The 17,775-nt window shown below is 43.1% G+C and overlaps 9 protein-coding genes across 9 annotated transcripts; 6 read left to right on the top strand and 3 right to left on the bottom strand.

The window, feature by feature from the left end:
- Positions 1-385: 385 nt before the first annotated feature.
- V865_003593 (uncharacterized protein) lies at positions 386-1,056 on the top strand (the record flags this gene model as incomplete). Its single annotated transcript, XM_066227385.1, has 3 exons — positions 386-452; positions 550-609; positions 680-1,056. 3 exons carry the CDS (start codon positions 386-388, stop codon positions 1,054-1,056), a joined length of 504 nt encoding a protein of 167 aa, XP_066083482.1.
- Positions 1,057-1,229: 173 nt separating this feature from the next.
- On the bottom strand, positions 1,230-2,020 carry V865_003594 (ribosomal protein L14; the record flags this gene model as incomplete). The annotated part of the gene is made up of 5 exons (XM_066227386.1): positions 1,230-1,238; positions 1,301-1,454; positions 1,565-1,736; positions 1,811-1,901; positions 1,994-2,020. 5 exons carry the CDS (start codon positions 2,018-2,020, stop codon positions 1,230-1,232), a joined length of 453 nt encoding a protein of 150 aa, XP_066083483.1.
- A 449-nt stretch (positions 2,021-2,469) lies between these two features.
- Positions 2,470-5,284, top strand: V865_003595 (uncharacterized protein; the record flags this gene model as incomplete). Its single annotated transcript, XM_066227387.1, has 11 exons — positions 2,470-2,656; positions 2,799-2,896; positions 2,987-3,007; positions 3,075-3,152; positions 3,229-3,421; positions 3,489-4,060; positions 4,119-4,232; positions 4,302-4,438; positions 4,504-4,742; positions 4,818-4,991; positions 5,064-5,284. The coding sequence occupies 11 exons, from the start codon at positions 2,470-2,472 to the stop codon at positions 5,282-5,284; spliced, it is 2,034 nt and encodes a 677-aa protein (XP_066083484.1).
- A 1,050-nt stretch (positions 5,285-6,334) lies between these two features.
- V865_003596 (uncharacterized protein) lies at positions 6,335-7,372 on the top strand (the record flags this gene model as incomplete). The annotated part of the gene is made up of 4 exons (XM_066227388.1): positions 6,335-6,427; positions 6,598-6,785; positions 6,955-7,071; positions 7,138-7,372. 4 exons carry the CDS (start codon positions 6,335-6,337, stop codon positions 7,370-7,372), a joined length of 633 nt encoding a protein of 210 aa, XP_066083485.1.
- Positions 7,373-8,158: 786 nt separating this feature from the next.
- On the top strand, positions 8,159-9,946 carry V865_003597 (uncharacterized protein; the record flags this gene model as incomplete). The annotated part of the gene is made up of 10 exons (XM_066227389.1): positions 8,159-8,462; positions 8,586-8,654; positions 8,770-8,840; positions 8,927-9,013; positions 9,105-9,141; positions 9,212-9,290; positions 9,396-9,465; positions 9,553-9,581; positions 9,685-9,740; positions 9,852-9,946. The coding sequence occupies 10 exons, from the start codon at positions 8,159-8,161 to the stop codon at positions 9,944-9,946; spliced, it is 897 nt and encodes a 298-aa protein (XP_066083486.1).
- An 871-nt stretch (positions 9,947-10,817) lies between these two features.
- V865_003598 (uncharacterized protein) lies at positions 10,818-12,729 on the bottom strand (the record flags this gene model as incomplete). Its single annotated transcript, XM_066227390.1, has 8 exons — positions 10,818-10,945; positions 11,035-11,128; positions 11,211-11,628; positions 11,689-11,715; positions 11,787-12,115; positions 12,218-12,481; positions 12,545-12,612; positions 12,678-12,729. 8 exons carry the CDS (start codon positions 12,727-12,729, stop codon positions 10,818-10,820), a joined length of 1,380 nt encoding a protein of 459 aa, XP_066083487.1.
- A 776-nt stretch (positions 12,730-13,505) lies between these two features.
- On the bottom strand, positions 13,506-14,902 carry V865_003599 (uncharacterized protein; the record flags this gene model as incomplete). Its single annotated transcript, XM_066227391.1, has 8 exons — positions 13,506-13,510; positions 13,576-13,830; positions 13,903-13,978; positions 14,052-14,210; positions 14,279-14,300; positions 14,368-14,651; positions 14,728-14,759; positions 14,827-14,902. 8 exons carry the CDS (start codon positions 14,900-14,902, stop codon positions 13,506-13,508), a joined length of 909 nt encoding a protein of 302 aa, XP_066083488.1.
- Positions 14,903-15,316: 414 nt separating this feature from the next.
- V865_003600 (uncharacterized protein) lies at positions 15,317-16,111 on the top strand (the record flags this gene model as incomplete). Its single annotated transcript, XM_066227392.1, has 4 exons — positions 15,317-15,388; positions 15,526-15,659; positions 15,857-15,918; positions 16,077-16,111. 4 exons carry the CDS (start codon positions 15,317-15,319, stop codon positions 16,109-16,111), a joined length of 303 nt encoding a protein of 100 aa, XP_066083489.1.
- A 1,329-nt stretch (positions 16,112-17,440) lies between these two features.
- V865_003601 (uncharacterized protein) lies at positions 17,441-17,719 on the top strand (the record flags this gene model as incomplete). The annotated part of the gene is made up of 1 exon (XM_066227393.1): positions 17,441-17,719. One exon carries the CDS (start codon positions 17,441-17,443, stop codon positions 17,717-17,719), a length of 279 nt encoding a protein of 92 aa, XP_066083490.1.
- Positions 17,720-17,775: the final 56 nt, after the last annotated feature.

Raw genomic sequence — 17,775 nt, forward strand, 5'->3', positions numbered from 1 at the left:
AGTATACTTCGCGAAGGCATCGTTACTTCTAAACAGCTCCAACGCACTATAACGAATTGAACGTTGGACAAATGTACTTCGATGTCCATGTACAAGGCAACAAGGGATGCATAGTCTGGACTTCAATATTGGAGCACTGGGAAGTGGCAGGGATGCGTTCTGTATCGACAAATCCATTGTCCACTGCGAAGACATAGTCATAGACACCGAGTCGAATAGCTTCTTTCGCTTGGGACTCGATATTCTACATTTACTCAGGTGTTCAAAAATCAGGAAGGGCAACAGTATATATTTCTTGCTTCTTACTAATTGTTCTTTCTCTCGCTCTTTCTTCATATGTCAACTATGTCCTAATCTTTACACATTGTCTTTTGCGTCCTGCATCATGTCGAATACTCAGAATTCTACATCTTCTTCTATCGACATTTCAAAAGGCGATTCCTCTCGACCAGGTGAGTGAGACCGAGAATCTCCATGAGATGAATCAAGGTGTGAATCACAGTGAATATTCTCTCGCTTACTTACTCAATTACCTATCGAATTGAGTAGACGATGATTCAATCACTGTGAGAGGCAACTCGGCAGTAGCTACTACTGCTAACACCAAAAGTAAGTATCATCATCTTAACTGTACCACGAGCATGGGAAGGCAGGCATCTTATGTCATACTGCATGGTAGGATCTCGAACTTCAATGAGTGGTAAAGGATCAAAGCGAAAAGCCGATGAAGAGATCCCTGATACCACTTCTTCTGAGACCATGGCATCCCGACGGTCCCGACGAGGCGACACGGGAGTGGAGTTGTTTCAATTGGAATTCGATGACGAGGATAATGATGATAATCCTATGATGGCAGCTCAATTCAAATTGGAATCAAGGTCTCAAGATGAAGGGGGTAAGACACAAGATGAAGTTGATGTATCGAAGGAGAGTGTCACGAGTCATACTGAAAGCGGAAGTACCAAGAGGAAGAGAGGTAGACCACCCCTGAGTGAGAAGACGAAGAAAGAAAGGGAACAGGATAGACAAATGCGAAATTTGCTCATCATGAAATGAGGGGATTGTATACACTCTTCCGAGACTATTCTGATTAGTTTATTCTCACAGCGAAGGGAACAGATGCGGGAAGTATTCGTACAGTTCGTTTCAGTAATTTAAAGAGAGATTGACGAATGACTGAATAGTGATAATGCAGGTGATGTTCATGCAAAGCACAAGTTTTATGTATATTATACCACCTATGTCATATGAGGGATCAGCAAATATCCGCCAGAGGTCAAGTCGGCAGGATATTACTCACCTTCGGAGCTAACATCAATATTTTACCCCATCGACCACCTGCACCTGCCGCACCACCTTTTGATTTCCTCAATTCTGCTGCTACGGGTCCCACTATCCTTGTACCTAACATTTCACCTTTGTTATTCAGTAGGACAGCTGCATTGTCGTCGAACCTATTGTCAGTAATCCCTTTCATCAGCTCAAATTTCCATCTTCCCACCATCTATCTTCTTTCTCAATAGGCATGATGGGGGGTGATAGCTATCACGATGAGTTTACTCACCTCACCACACTTCCATCAGATCTCTGAACAGTCTTTTTCACCCTTACCACCACCGCTCTTCTCACATCACCTTTTCTGATCTTCTGTATATTCGAGGAAGACGACGGATTCTTGATTACTTCGTTGGCTGGGATTGGTCTTGCTTTGTTGACCACACATACTATCTCATCTCCTATAGAGTCAAATTCATTTCGTTAACACAAAACTCCACCAGGCCCGACCTTTATCGACCTATAGAGTACTTACCTACTGTAGCTGTACCGGTGGATTTTAATCTCGTTTTCACTTTCAATACGTTTATACATTCCACTTTCAATGCACCAGTATTATCGATGACCTACATCATATTCGAAGATATGAAATGACAGATTAGCGAATTGTGTGGGAGGATGATCATCTCTGGGAAGGATATTTGGAATTTGAACTCACATTTAGTAAACCTTTTAATCCAATCATCCTGCCGATATGAAGATTTTTTCTATTCGTTGGATGTCCCTTTCTCGATGTATAGTCTCAACTTCGCTTGACCTTCTTTCTATGGTTGGGTTGTATTGTTGGGGCAATGTTGTTCACCACGTCACCTATGCACATCAGACTCAATCAATCGTTGAATCGCCATCAACATTTCGTTGATATTTCGTTGTAAAACAGCGACAACCAACATTTTGATTCCGCACTCCGCTCTATCCCTTATTTGACCCTCCATTTAGCGATCATAAACATGTAGACGCGTTCTCGAAAAAAGGGGAGCATGAGGGGCAGGGATAACATATCATGTTCATCAACATTACCCGTACCCTTAACCCATCATCAAAACATTCTCTTTCTCTTCTCAGTAGCAACCTCCATCCGTCAGCTCACGAGGTGACTACTTCGATAGACGCTGAGACCGACGCGACTTCGCCATGTCCAAATCATCTCATCCCGCCCTGGTCTGGCCTCGAACGGATGGTGATCCATCCAAATACCCAGAGACCATCAAAGGTTCCGATTCATGGTACGAGGAGGAAGGCGTTGGGACAGCCAAATATGAGCTATATGCGAGTCAGGTAGCCAAGCACTTAGTAAATCACCTGGGACTGAATGTGGATGGTGAGTGTTGTACTCGATCCATTTGAAAACGCGTAGCGTACCATGTGATGAAGGAGGGATACAACGAAATACTTCAATTCGATATCCGGTCATGTCCTACCAAGATTGAACGATTGCTTACCCATCTCATCGTATATTGTAGCATCGAAACAACGTATACCTTTACCTGAGGGATACAAGATATTCGCTCATAAGAAGGCACAGTCCTCAGGTGAGGTTAGAACGGATCATTATGTATATGTGAGTCGACACATCATCTCGTCAGCTGGATTTAATCTAAGAGTCAATTATACAAGCTTATGAGCAAGATCATGCTGACATACATTTCAGGGAGCTCGTGATGTTGCGAAAGTAAGCTTTCACTAGGACGATTGCCTCTAACAATTTCAAGAAGCTGACAGGAGATCTCATCGAATAGTTTCGAAGTGTACCTGAATTCTTAGATCATGCAGAGTGGTTATTTGACACTTCGAGACCGTTAGATGATCATACAACTGTAAGTGCCAGATCATGCTGTCGTAGATTGATCACTCGTCACTGATGAAGCTGATATATTGATGGACCGTGAACAGTGTACCTGTAAATACAGTAAAGGAACTAACAGAAGACAGTCCATGCCTAGCTCAGCTACCAAACGACCATCAGGTAGCTCACCTCTGAAAGAAGGATCAGCCAAGAAGAAGAAGGTGGAACCGCGGGAAGAAGCCGTGTTCCCTGCTGTCGTACCTGAACGAGCTGAGGAATTGAGATCGCATAGAAGATTCCGTAAGTCATCTATCTGAAGACGTACCGTAGTTTCATCTAGCTGAATGACTCGATTGAATGGCAACAGGACGAGGTGAATTGATCTGGTTCAGAATCAATACTATCGATCCTCCATCACACGCCCCTACACCTGGTCTCAGACCTGTAACTCATTGGCCAGGGTTGATATCTAACATACTCCTGAAGATGAAAGTTCTGAATAGCGGAGATGTCGCTTCTGCATCTGCCTCTTCCGCATGGACGCTTTTCGGTGGTCAAGCACCTACCTCTTTGGATAGTTCGAATCAGACCGTTATACACTATTACGAATACCACATTAGACCGCTGGGTATGTTCAGTGCCCAAGACGAAATCATTAAAGATGGAAGGGATGTTCTGCCTTGGCAGGCTGGGAGTGATTTAATGGGAGGAGAACCAGGATGGAATAGTATAGGATTACATGCTGAGAAAGTGTTGAAGGAAGGTGTGAAGAAAGAAGGTGCAAAACATAAAGGTTCCGGCCAATCTCAAGAAGAGCTCGAGAGTCTCGTGAATAAAGGCTGGAAGGGTAATTGGGCAAAGAGAATAAGGTTCTTGGAGATGTCTGATAAATATGAAGAGATAGTGTTTAGATTGAGCGTAGCACTGAAAATTGGTTCGGTGAGTATACACCGAACTTCTGAATTCTAGACTGTCATGGCTGACCGTGTGATTGTAGGACATTGCAGAGGCGTGGGCTCAAACCGATAAGATTGACGTATTGCCAAACGATCAAGATATAAGTGCGGAAGATATGAAAGCTATTTTATCCCAGAAGAAGAACCTTTACCAGGTGAGTTGCATCGCTAAAATTCAAATATCACAAGATTGATATCAGCTCATCTATATACTTGGATTGCAGGGTTTATGGTGGGGTGGTGAGCGAATATGGCTGGATGATTTGGTACGATTGAAAAAGACCCGAAACGAACTGCCCACCAACGCTTTGTTATCTCCATCGGAAGGTGCGACGGAACGAGGTGTATTCCTCAAAATCAGGTCAGTTCAGCAGTTCACCTTTCGAACCATATTTGCGCTGACTGCATGGGAATATGTCAATGTAGAGTGCTTGCCGTGGAGGTGCATCCTGATCCAAGCAAACCCAATACGACAGGATGGCGATGTGTAGTCTATGGAGATGTTTTTGAACTGGCCAAGGAAGGTACACCAGGCACTGAATCTCTGAAAGAGGCCAATGGCGATACAGACGATACATCACTCGTACACCATTACCCAGCTCCGAAAGGATACGATTATAGACAATTGAACGAGAAGGAAAGTGAAGTTACGGTAGATATCATCGGTAAGTCATCCTATCCGGTATCAGTGGATATCGTGATGGAGCTAATGTAATCTTAATCTTGATTTGATCGATTAGATGTCGCTGGTCGAATTTATCCTGATTTGTTAGATGCGTCCACGCAGAATTGGTTTATCGACCCATCCAACCCATCCAATAAAGAAGGAAGAGTAGAGCCTGGAGAAGGAGCTTACGCTCTGAGCGGTTTGAAGAGCGGTACGACGGTTGCTAGTAAATGTACGATATGGGATGGTGAGTATTGTTTAGGCTTGTTTCTTGTTTTTAGGTCAACTCGCTGATATGCCCTCCTTGTGCATTTTGTAGAGGATTTATACTCGATCGTACAGAGGACGACCAAGGCTACCGAGAATGGTATGAAAGAATGGTACATCAAGCTCTCAAGAGCCGCATTAGGTTTACCTAAATTACCGACTAGCCAAGTTGATGGGAATCCGACTGGTGCTGCGAATGGTCACAAGGGTCAGAATGGAGTTGGAACTTTGAATGAAGTGTTGAATGGATCAAACGGTGAATCCAAGTCTTAGGCAGAACATGTAGTAAACAATTGAAAAGAAGAAAATTCTGGAGAGTAAGAGATACATATTGAAGGAGTAGCTTTGTGATAATGGTTGTCTTTTGAGATCAACGAGGTCAGACCTTGATTAGAGGAGATATTGGAGTTGACTCGTATCTTTCATTTTTTTCGTTTTTGTTTTTTATGGGTTAACATGCGTACATTGACTACATATACCTGAGTTGATTGCTTCTTTGATCTTACTTTTCATTCGTTTTGGGAGAAGCTATGCATATCGAGAAATGATTCTTGACGTACATGTTGGGTAGAGAGAAGCTGTCGCTCGAGCACTTCTCTACTCGCTTGCACCGTCGTTGGAATGGTGCCACAATGCATATAGCCGATGATTCCGATTACTGCGTTTGTTTGGTTCTTATTTGATTAGGAAACACTACAAATGGATCTGTAATGGGCCACTAGGAAATCGATCAAACACCGCCACTCTCCTTTTTTGTATCTTGTAATTACGTTACCAGCAATAAGCAAAAATGTGCTTGGTGTTGTACCCTGTGACGATGTCTTACTCTTTCTTAGCTTGTGATTGTTTCCTTTCCTTCATCTTTCTTTCTTCACTTCTTCATTTTGTTCAACATATCATATTCATCATATTCAGACTCAGATATTCTACTTCTACAAGCTCGATCATCGATTGATATACTGGACTACTGGATAGAAGAACTGGAGTGGCCAAAGATCAATAACAACAACTGGAAAACAAACAATCCTTTATCCAATTCAACCCTGATCCCTTCTCCAACCTATCTCATATCACCGTAGAAACGCGCCCTCTCACACTTCTGTTCAACAACATACGACAATCGATTGAAGCTTGGTCTCAACGATCACTTAAGAGAGATTGAACGGCAACTCAGAGGTTCTCTCCATCAGATAAGAATTGGGACTTTTTGTTCAAAGTGGAAGAAACTGAAAACTTATCTGCTGCGCATCAATCACCTTCCTTTCAACCCAATCTCAATCACGACCAGCCTTTCTTCCCTCATCACAAATCCATAAATCCACAATGCACATCTCCTCATCGACCCTCGTATCGGCTTTATTGTTAGCTGCGAGCAACGTAGCTGCTCAACAGTTTACTACCACCTACCCTTGGGCTGTGAGTATTGACGTTGTTATTTATTTCTCGTTCTGTCTGTTATCTATTGAACATTCGTTGTACATCGTACATCTCATTAAATCCACTTGCCTTCTTCATCTCTTTGAGGTCTTTTCACTTTCTTTACAGAATTACACGAGCTAATCGATTACCCTTTTTTTTTTACGCAGAATGGTGATACCGTAGTTTTATCGACTGGTACCAACGCCTTGGGAGTAGCCACCACGCGTACTATCCAAACTCTCACCGGAACAGCTACTACCACTGCTAGAACTACCGCTACTACCACTACTGCTGCTGACGACGATGATGATGACGACGAGGATACTACTACTACGGGGAAAACTACTACCACACAGTGAGTTTGGGCTATCATAAATCACAAGTGATATAGGAAGGGACGACAGGAGTGTATATAGTGTACCTCCTATGTATTTCTCTACTCAACCACTTTTGCGTCATCAATCATTACAGTTGTAATAAAGTCGAATGTCACATATACTGACTCAATTGTTTGTATCATCTAGACGAGTCGTTGGCAATACCCCTACAACTACCGCCGCACCTATGCGAACTACCACCTACTGGCTGGATCCAGGAGATGGAGTGTACACAGTTTACACCTGGACTGCACCTACCACAGCGTGAGTAAAACCTATCGTACTGTTTGCGTAACGTTCCTGACGACTATTTTGTCGTTCTGTGTTCAGTTTACCTACAGTAGCTACCGCCAACGTGCCCGCCGGTACCATCCAAGAGTACAACGAGTATCAATCTGCCGTCAACTCGGTCGTGCTTGAGTCTGCGGAAGCGGCAGTAGCTAATGGATCCTCAAGTGGTGGTTTGCCAAGAAGACAGATCGTAGGTATGGACGCGTTGACGGGTGCTTGGACGACTATGGTCTTGGGTGCTGTCGGCGCTGGTATAGGTGTATTCATGCTTTAAGCGGAACGGAGAAGGGAGTCGAAACCAACACTCCCACACAGAGATATTGTGTGTTTATAGATGAACAATTTATTTCCTCAAACACGGATTAGGATTATTATCATTATTCTCCACGATACCCGATCAGATCCATGGTCTTCGTCTTCCCTCTGTTCAACCTAGGTGACGTTCCCATTGTTTTCATTTTGAACATTGGGGTATCACCTTATTCCGTTTCAGTCCACTTCATACGTTCATATATATCTGTATCTTTTCTTGCATTATTTCTTTCTATCCCATGGACAATATTTTACCTTACCATGTTATATACATGTCAATAGTCGCTTTTAGTTTGTGTGTGTTTCCTGAGTTATCTGTGATCAGTACCAGTCTTAACGAATTATCATGCAGGATCGTATATCATATCGTAGTACCAATTTGTCGATTTGCTTTGGGCGTTGCGTTGCGCATTGGGCCGCCAACAGTGTAAGTTGACTCATGCTAGGAACCACTTTGAGCAGTGAGTCGACCGGTCATGTTCCGGGCGTATGCGACTGGGAGTAAAGTTAACTTCAAAACAAGGCGTAAGTAACCGCCGGTCAATACGGTCAGATCTAGCTTGCTATCATCCCATCATCTTTTGTCGATACACATACACAGCGCAGCAGTCCACAGTCAGCTTACAGCTCATACATGATCTGTGTGTCTACTGATCCAGCACACGTATAAAAACAACGACGACCAGGGTTCCCCCATCAATCTCCACACTTGATTGACTCATCCAACTTTATCAGCACTGTACACACAATGGCATCCATCTCGGCCAAACCATTTCGTCTCGCCCTCCTCCAACTGGGCTCCCTCACGTCCTCCAAGGCATCCAACATAGCCGTAGCCAAACAAGCAGTACTGGAAGCTGCTCGATCCTCTCCCAAACCACACTTGGTCGTCTTACCTGAAATTTGGAACTCACCTTATGCCGTCACCGCTTTCAGAGAGTATTCCGAAAGAGTACCTCATGTGGGAAGTAAGTACGATGAGGTGGATGAGGGAGAGACTGTTAGTGCTATGAGGGAGATGGCTAGAGATAATGATATCTGGTTGATTGGTGGTGAGTAGTGTGAATCGCCTCTTCACAAGGGAATCGTTTTTCGCCTGTTATGTGAAGAAATGTAGCGACTAGTTTTGATCAATTGATTGGCTGACAATTATGCTTTGGTATGATAATAATAAGGCTCGATACCCCAGAAAGATGATAGAACAGATGAGATCTTTAATACTTGTACAGTGTATGATCCAAGTGGTAAGTCTGATTCTGACTCTGTTTTCCATCTGACCCGTAATTTCATGTATACATTGTCTTCATAATATCATACTCATCTGGGATATACTTTAAAACAATGAACCAACTTCAACAGGTACCCTCGTCGCTATTCATCAGAAAGTCCACTTGTTCGATATTGATATCCCAGGTAGACAGACTTTCAAAGTGAGTCCATATTATCCCTGCTTTTCCGCCAGTCATGGCAACCATTCGTGACAAACAACTGATAAATCTTTTATTGGATACTATAGGAATCTGATACCCTCACTGGAGGTAAATCCTTGACTACCTTTGATACCCCCTTTGGTAAGATTGGATTAGGTATCTGTTATGATATTGTGAGTGTGCTACTCTTCGAAAACGCTCAGACTTCCATCCTTCACCCAAGTCGTAGTGATACTGATAGATGTACAACCCAATCGATAACAGAGATTCCCAGAAATGGCTACTATTGCCGCTAGACAAGGTATGTAGTATGGTACCTTGTCATGTATCTCACTCATCCATGTTGATTTCTCGCCTGTTCTGCTATATAGGTTGCGTGGCTATGATTTACCCCGCTGCATTCAACACTACCACCGGACCTATGCACTGGTCACTCCTCCAACGAGCTCGGTGAGTAGTCGTGTATTGTCTGTTGTAGATCTAATTTGATCGAAATCGTCATCAAGTGAATGCTTATTGACTATTATTTGGTCATTCGTCTTCACACGTCCGTAGAGCTGTCGATAACCAAATCTACGTAGCTATGTGCTCGCCTGCTCGACACCCCGAAGCATCTTATCAAGCTGTAAGTCTATCAACTCAATGCCTTTTCTTACGCTGTAGTACGGAGTGCAAAAAGATTTGACGATGGGTTGGGATCGTTGTTGCTTAGTACGGGCATTCATTGGTTGTCAACCCTCTGTAAGTTCCTCCTACGATCGAACAGATCAGGTCATTTGGTTTGGTGTAGTTGCAACATGGCTGATCTTGGTTCTCCTGCTATTCTCATTCTTCCTTGATACAGAGGAGACATCCTAGTCGAAGCTTCTCATGAACCTACGACAATCTACGCTGATATCGGTGAGTGACAAACAATACATTTTGAAAAGAATTTGGCAACTTCATCTTCATCTTCAATTTCAATTTTGATTTCAATTTTGATTGACTAAGCTTTTCCTTTCTGTCCCACAGATATCGATCTCTTGAACACCACAAGAAGGAATTTACCTATAACGGTTCAGAGAAGATTCGACGTATATCCTGATATCGCTGAGAAATTCTTATAAAGCCAAGTAAGAGTAAGATAAAGAGTGAAAGGCCGTAAAGATGATTCGATCAATTATGAGGGTACTATGGGATGATAAGGTGGTGTCAACATGTTAGTGTGGTAAAAGTTTCTCAGCAGATCAGGATTAAGATTAGGATTGTAGGCCACAGGCGGAAAGTGGTTTCTAGATCCACGGTTCGAAAAGAAATGAAGAAAAATCATCGATATCGGAAAATGTAGAGTGTTAGTAATAATGACGGATCGAACAAATTAAAGTGAGCATCGGTATCATCTAGGTTAGGGATTGAATATGAATATAGATAAGACAAGTAGGGGTTTATCCATGTAGATAGAATGATGTAATGTTCATACTTACTTGGTCGTAGATCAATTGTGATGTTGATGAGGAATGAGCAGATTTCGTTCATTGTCATTCATCGATATCCATTAATATACTACTACTGAAATCTATATATCAAGTTCATGACCTGTAAGAGGTGATATGCTAATTCGAAAGGGAATATTAAAGTGAAGTAACAGAAGAGGGAAAAGAAGTTGACAGGGTAAAGAGATTTCATAAAAACGACATTCTGATCGTGAAAATAATACTGTGTACTGTGTTATGATACTGATTCCACACCAATACTCCTTCCTATCTCTTATTCATGGAAACGAGTTCATAGTTATCAATTACTGATCATATATTGTAGAAAAGTAACTTGTCGATCGTCCCGTGCAAAAACCAGTTGAAACGACATCGTCGACAATAAAAATTTCTAAGATAATTTAGGCCTAAAGATCAGACAAACAACAACGATCAGCGAAAGTCTGATTGAGTAGTTGACCGATGAAATCGGATCGTATAGGATATATAACAGATCACGGATCACTCACCATAATCTATCTTCTTGAAACTCTTTGACTATCTCTTTCAATTCGCTCACTTCGACTTTAGGATAAATAGGTTTGAAACCTAACAATTTCTTGGCTTTCGATCCATCAAGACAGATTGACATTTCTACACAAAAAAAAACACAAAACGACAAGATGCAATGGATCCGAGTCAGCGATATAAAGTTCATATACTCGAGAGGAGAATTCGCTCACTCCTGAAAGCATGCTCGTCCAAAAACGGAGTAATCGGACTAGATTCAATTGGTGGATCGGAAGAAGCCAACATCTTGGACCAAGCTTCGACGTGCTACGGTCGTATACTCACAACATCAGCTGAAGTCTGAACGTGATATTATACTGTATAATGTACTGGGCCAACACAAACTTACCATCTCATTAACATCCTCTACCATCTCTGTAAAATCATTTTTCGCAAACTGCTGTACCAAGCTGGCCATGGCAGAATTCAAAAACCCAAATCTGATTGACCAAGTTTCAGCTACGATCTTAGCCAAACTACCTTGGGTGGAACCATTCTCATCAACAACGTTAAATAAGGGTATAGCAACTTTGGTCGATTCGGGTATAACGGTTGGGATGGCTTTCCATGAATCCGAAATGGAAGATCGTTTGGAGGATGATGTAAGTGAGAATCCGGATGAAGAGGGAGTTGAAAACGTGAAGGGGAGGTTGATAGCTGATTCTTTCAACATTTCAGATCGAGATTTGGATAGTAGGTATAATGATAGGAGATATAGGCATTGGGCGACGTCAAGAGAATGTACAGTGTTGACTCGTAGATCGGAGCTGCAATCTTTAACTCAACATTCGTTGACTTGAAAGGGTGTAGTAGCAAGGTTCACTCACTTGTACAAGAACTTCATCTCTTCTTTCCTATATCCCACAAGACGAATCACATGAGTAAGTTCAAAACTTTATTCACAGTGCCTCTCCACTTCACTCACAGGTATTGATAAACATGTCCCACCACTAATCTCGGTACGATCTCCCCCAGGTACGCCCCCCGACCATACCAAGCCGCACATCTGATCACACCGAAATTCAAATCCAAATTTCCAATACCTCTTAGAGTCTCAGCCCACCATCGTCCTCTCACACCATCGGGCGTCAGCTCGGTAGATTCTGAATGGCCAGGAGAGGACGATGGGAGGGATTTCTGTTCGTAGAATGGGAATGTCAGTCGGACGTAGGCTTTGGGCTTGAGATTGGTCGGTAGATTGGAGGCGCTGGTAGCAAGCGATAGAGCGGTCTGATAGGTGTTGGATATTTGTAGCTAAGAACGGACAAAGCAGACCATATCAGTCTAATTTCTTTTTTGCCTCGTGATATCGGTCCATATCAAGTACAGATAGTCTTGAAGGTGTTTCGCACCCACAATTTCAGGTCTATCAAAACCCAATTCGCCCGTCAGATCAAAAACGATATCAAACCCTTTGAAATCGCCTTTCCCCCTCGATAACAACTTTGTCCCCTTGAATTCTTTGGGCGGAGTAAATAGCTCGGAATGTTTGGAAGTATTTAGTAAGTTGACCTGCTTGTATTCCAGCTTTGAGGTATCTGAATTCAGTAGGGACATGAATGATTCATCGAGATATGTAGTTGGTGGAGAGACTGAGAACCTATCTGCTAGGCGGACGTACTATACACACGGGCATCCACATGAGCGTTCTGATTAGATACCCGAGCTTTGTCGATCACTTACTGATGCTTTGGGTGATTTGGGATCAAGTAGGTATTGCGATAAAGTCCTAGCGATGGTCGTTGTTCCTCCTAAAAGAGTATATCAGCTACATCAGTTCCTGTTTGATACAGGAAGATCATCAAAGCTGGCTTACCCAGTATCAATACCAGAGGAGGCAGCTCGGGAGCTTTCAACTTGTCGCTCATCCTGTTCTATCCTTTTGCTTCAGCTTGGAATGCGTTGTTCCACCTGGATGCAAAACGGGCTTGTCGAGTACGCAGCTATTGACGTACACGCAACAGGATCCTGTTCACCAATGAGCCTTGCTTCTGCTTCGACCTTGATTTGTACTTCAGCTGAAGTCTCGTAGTATCCTATCTTCCTTTCGATCTTCAAGTTGCGGGCTTTGGTGACGGATATACGTGAACGATGAAAGGGTCCGTTGAACGTATTTTGCCGAGTATTCTAGTGGGACGGTCCAAGTATAGAAAGAGATAACAGTCGACAAGTGGAAAGAACGAGAAGATCTGATACTGATACTTGACAATGTTAAGGAGAGATTAAGAGTAAGAGTACCATAGCATAGCTTGAAACAGAAAACAACGCTTGGACCACCTCCACCCCACTCTCCCTCCCTGCTAAAGTGGGGGAGACATCTACATTTACCCATGTGGCATATAACTCAGTATTCACTGTAAATCACCTATGCATGTAATTTCAATAATATCGGATGAGAACGAAAATCAAAAGAGTGGTGAACAATTAACAATATAAGACTGTATACTATCTATCTTTCCTATCCCGTCTATATACAAAATATCCCAGATCCCTCCTTCCGTCTATGGGGTGTCGATGTCCAGATGTTGTGTCACCAAAAGAAAAGCTTCATATATAGGTTGTTTCAGAACAATGAAGATACCATACGCAAGAGTCCAGAGTAATGGCCTGACAGACCAACGATCAATGAAAGGATGTAAGGCGATTATACTATTACGAAGTAACGGATCAGTATCTACAGTACATCATGTACAGACAAGGATAGACAAACTCACCGTATTTACCGAAGAACGGGATCAAACTCTGAGCGAGGGTGTATGAGAATACGAGTTTAGGACCGACGACCAAGATCTTAGGTGTCAAGCCTTTGAAGAATGCACCGACACCTTCGGTTCGGATCATCTCTCGGATGATAGCTGATCCGCCGACGGTAGAGTTGAAGTTAGCATTTTGGATTCGGGTCTTCACTACGTCCAATGGGGCGGCGACGGTGATGGAAGCTACAGCACCGGCGATAGAGGCGACAAAGTCTATGTAGATTGATGGTGATGGGTGTATCAGTAGATATTCGATGACGCTCGATATGAAACGAGACCACTCACTCTGTGTCCAGGTAGCAGAAGAGTAATCGGAAAGCTTGAAGAGATATTCCTTGGTTACCGCAGAACCACCGAAGAGCTATAACAAACAATTGTTCGAATGTCAATTTTATTCGTTGTCATATCCGGCCAACTGATACGATTTCACTTACAGCGAAAGATCCAGGAGCGTTTCTAGCCATTGTCCAACCCCAACCTCTGTAAAGCGATGCGATACCTTCGTCGGTTACCAATTTGAGTAAACCTCTACCCCTGATAGCATCTGGGTTGGTCTGCATCTTGATTTTGAGAACGTCAAGTGGAAGCAAGACCTATATCCATATGTGAATGATTAGGATGCGTTGATGAGTTGATCAAGACAAGCTAAAAAGCGACTCACAACTTCACCGATACCAGTCAAGCTAAAATGAGAATCTACAATAAGCCAAATGAATTCTGTATCACATCTGCTGATTGATGTACACTCACGATCCAGCAGTAGCATGCATCAACATACCACCCGTCTTCTTCCCGAAAGTATTCCTGAACCAATCACCACCGTTCTTATCGATCAGATCCCTGAAATATGGCTGACCACCGAATTTGTACACCCTCTGGGCAATCTTGTATCCAGCGGCATAACCTAATCCGGGGAACAACGATAAGAATTTTGAGTGGATGGGAGCTTGAGCAGCAGATCTGAAGATGATGTTATTCAATCCGGTCGTGGAGATGGCGGATTTGTTGGACATCAATCGTTTGGCTACGGTATCCTATAGGTAAAACAAACGAATAAGCCAAAGACGCTTAGCACGGAGATCAAGATGAGTTGAATTGCTGGGTACATACAACAGGGTGGAAGACCAATAATTCGGCAACACCTAAAAATCAGATGCCCAAAGATCAGCTTATGTATTTATGGACCTGTGGACGAGCTGCAACACCCACCTGATGCACCTGAACCCAAGATTCGGGCAGTACCAGACTCTCTTTTGCCTAATCGACCGTCGGCGGGAGGGGACATCTTGCTTGGTGGTGAGGAGAATGAGGATAAGAGAAAGAGAAAGGGAACGGGTATACAACCTGTATGAAGGGAACAGACAACCTTTGGAAGAGAGACGATAAGATTGAGCTACTCGTAGTTTATTGGGGATCATCATTCGTCGAACGGGCTTTATCTTTCCAACTTTTTTCAACCCTCTGCTGGCCAAACATCTCAGGCACGGATGGGAAGGGAGGAACATGGGTGCCACACTCGGCTTCAAGTTGTATATCTCCGGCACTCCTTCTTAACGGAGCTATTCATCACACCGTACTGAGCCTCAGCATGCACTCGTTGGCTCACTCTCACTCTCACTCTGGTTCACCATTATCAACATTGGGTCTATTACACCTCGTCAATCTCCCAGACTCACCACTCATATCATCATTTAAAAAAATGTTGCCTACCGCCGCTCGACGATCTCTCGCTGGTCTGATCCCACCAAAGATCGCTACCCCCGGTGCGGTTGTAAGTATCACCTTTGTCAACTCAAAACGCAATTCGGCCGACCCGATGTGCTGCAACATGCAGGTGGAGATGGAAAAAAGATGAAGTTGGAGATGGAGATTGGGTGCTGACTGTTATGCTGTTGTATCGCAATATAGTCTTCAGGAACAACATCAGCTAGAACCGCCCAAGTTATCGATTTCTACTCGAAACTTCCCAAAGGTCCAAAGCCCGCTTCGGAACGACCAGGTGGTTTGAGAGGTAGATACTTTGAGGGAAAGAACGCTTCTGGGTGAGTTGGGGTGTTCATCATATAATCAATGGCGAATGGGTAAAGGAGTGTGAAGAAAGCATATTGCAAGGACAAACAACTATGAAAGGGATATACATGCAGGATATGGAGACCGGAAATGAAGATGGGAAGAGGGTAAAAGGCGCATTGAAAATGTCATGAAACTCAACTGACGCTCCATGTTGTTGTTATAATAGTAAACCCATCCTCGCTACCGTCGGTATCCTCTTCCTCATTGGTTACACCATTGACTACAACAGTGGGTTCCGAATTTCCTCCGATTTACTCTTATTTCACAAGTTGACTGACAATTGCAAATCTTTCCCTTCAATCTGCATCTCCTTTTCTCGCTCTTACTTACTACTCGTAATCCACCGATGTCAACCTGCGTTGTCCTGTCCTCGCTTTCACTAACAGTGCATCTCAAACACCACAAATCCGGCCACCATTAGATCACAAGTATATAAATAGTAGGATACCTGGTGATGGGAATGCATTGAAAGTCTTAAAGCCTTGAAAGGAAAGGGGACGACGTCCAGATGTGTGCGACCAATTCATTGATGAAGTTGATGAAGTTGGAAATGGTTCGTTTAAAAGGTGAATCACTAGCGTGAATTTCACTCGCTATAACATGTCAATCTGGGATAACCCTGCAGAGCGAATCATGGTCGTTTCTCTTTCATGATTTGTTATCGATGAAACTGAATAGGTCGTTGTCCATTTTCACCATCCTTTTCACCGGTCGAATATAATGGAATGGGTAATAACCCACCTCTCACGACGTAAAGCCGTTATCGCCATTGATATCCACATGTGCCGCGATATCCAATAAGCTTTATGATTTTGGAAGTCTCACTCGGGTCTTCCTCGTCCCGTTCAAATTTGAGAGACTATATCACCCTCAAACCGTCACACACACATCATTGGTTCAGGCCCAGTTTCAGGCTCAGGTCCTTTGGACATATGTGAACTGGTCTATCTCATTGTCGATGGCTGACAAGTTCTATATCCATTCACGCGTATACCATTCAACGAACAGCAAGATGGCTGATGTTGTACCACTAATTAATCATGACGATCACTTGTCAATCTACTCTCCAGCAGGCCAATACACCAAAAGGAGATGATAAACAAGTTCGGTAAGCTCACAACCATGTTTCGTTTCGCAAAATTTCAGAACAATCCCTATCACAGCGTAAGTCGACACACTGGTTGATCCGTCCGGTCCAATGATAGAGTGGTCTGGAATCCATCGAATCGATGACGTCCGATACTCCCTGTTCGAGTATACCTAGTCTTTGATCGGATATAATGACATTTACGATTGTAGATCACATTAATGGGGGAAGGTCTCGTCTCGGTGATGATCTTGATAAAGTTAAGTTCAGTAGCCTCCCTCTATTTGGTTGTTTACCGATACGTCGTCTTTTGTTGATCCACTCTGACCTCTGACTTTACTGTCCACGCACCCAATCAAGATATGGAATATAAAAAGAACGCATATCGTCACTGATATATCCTTCTCTCCAAACCAATCCTATTAATCAATGTGTCTTCTCAGGTATTCTCAGTACGTAGTAAGTCATAATATAATACAATATCCTGTATATAGATTCCATTGTTCTTGGTCTCAGACGGACCTTAAATCAATCACGCATAAATATAATTATTTTATGATTTTGAACGAAGAGAGCGTGAAGTGTATCATATACAACTTCTCCACATCAATTTGCTCGTTCCCTCCCCTTTTCCCTGCTGATGTATACACTATCTCAGGAAACATGCCTGGCTTCCCAGCCGCATCAACCATAACCATCCCAGGAGCTACCACCCAGAACTCATCTATCAAACGATGTGCCGACCATGCCGCTCAAACTGAAGATGGTTATTTCTCGTTCCAATTGTATTACGATAGCCCATCTTCCATCAAGGAAGGTTCATGGATCTGTACAGCTTACTACGAGGTTAATACGGATACTAGCTATTTCAACATTCAAAGACCCACTGCTGGTCCTGTATTTGGTTATTCCGTTAATACAGATGGTAGCACAACCCCATAATCCTGTCAGCTTATCTCGTCACATACTTGTACTGTATCTTGTAGTGGAGATGGACA

The sequence above is a fragment of the Kwoniella europaea genome, chromosome 1, assembly GCF_036810445.1.
Source record: "Kwoniella europaea PYCC6329 chromosome 1, complete sequence".
NCBI classification, from domain to species: domain Eukaryota; kingdom Fungi; phylum Basidiomycota; class Tremellomycetes; order Tremellales; family Cryptococcaceae; genus Kwoniella; species Kwoniella europaea.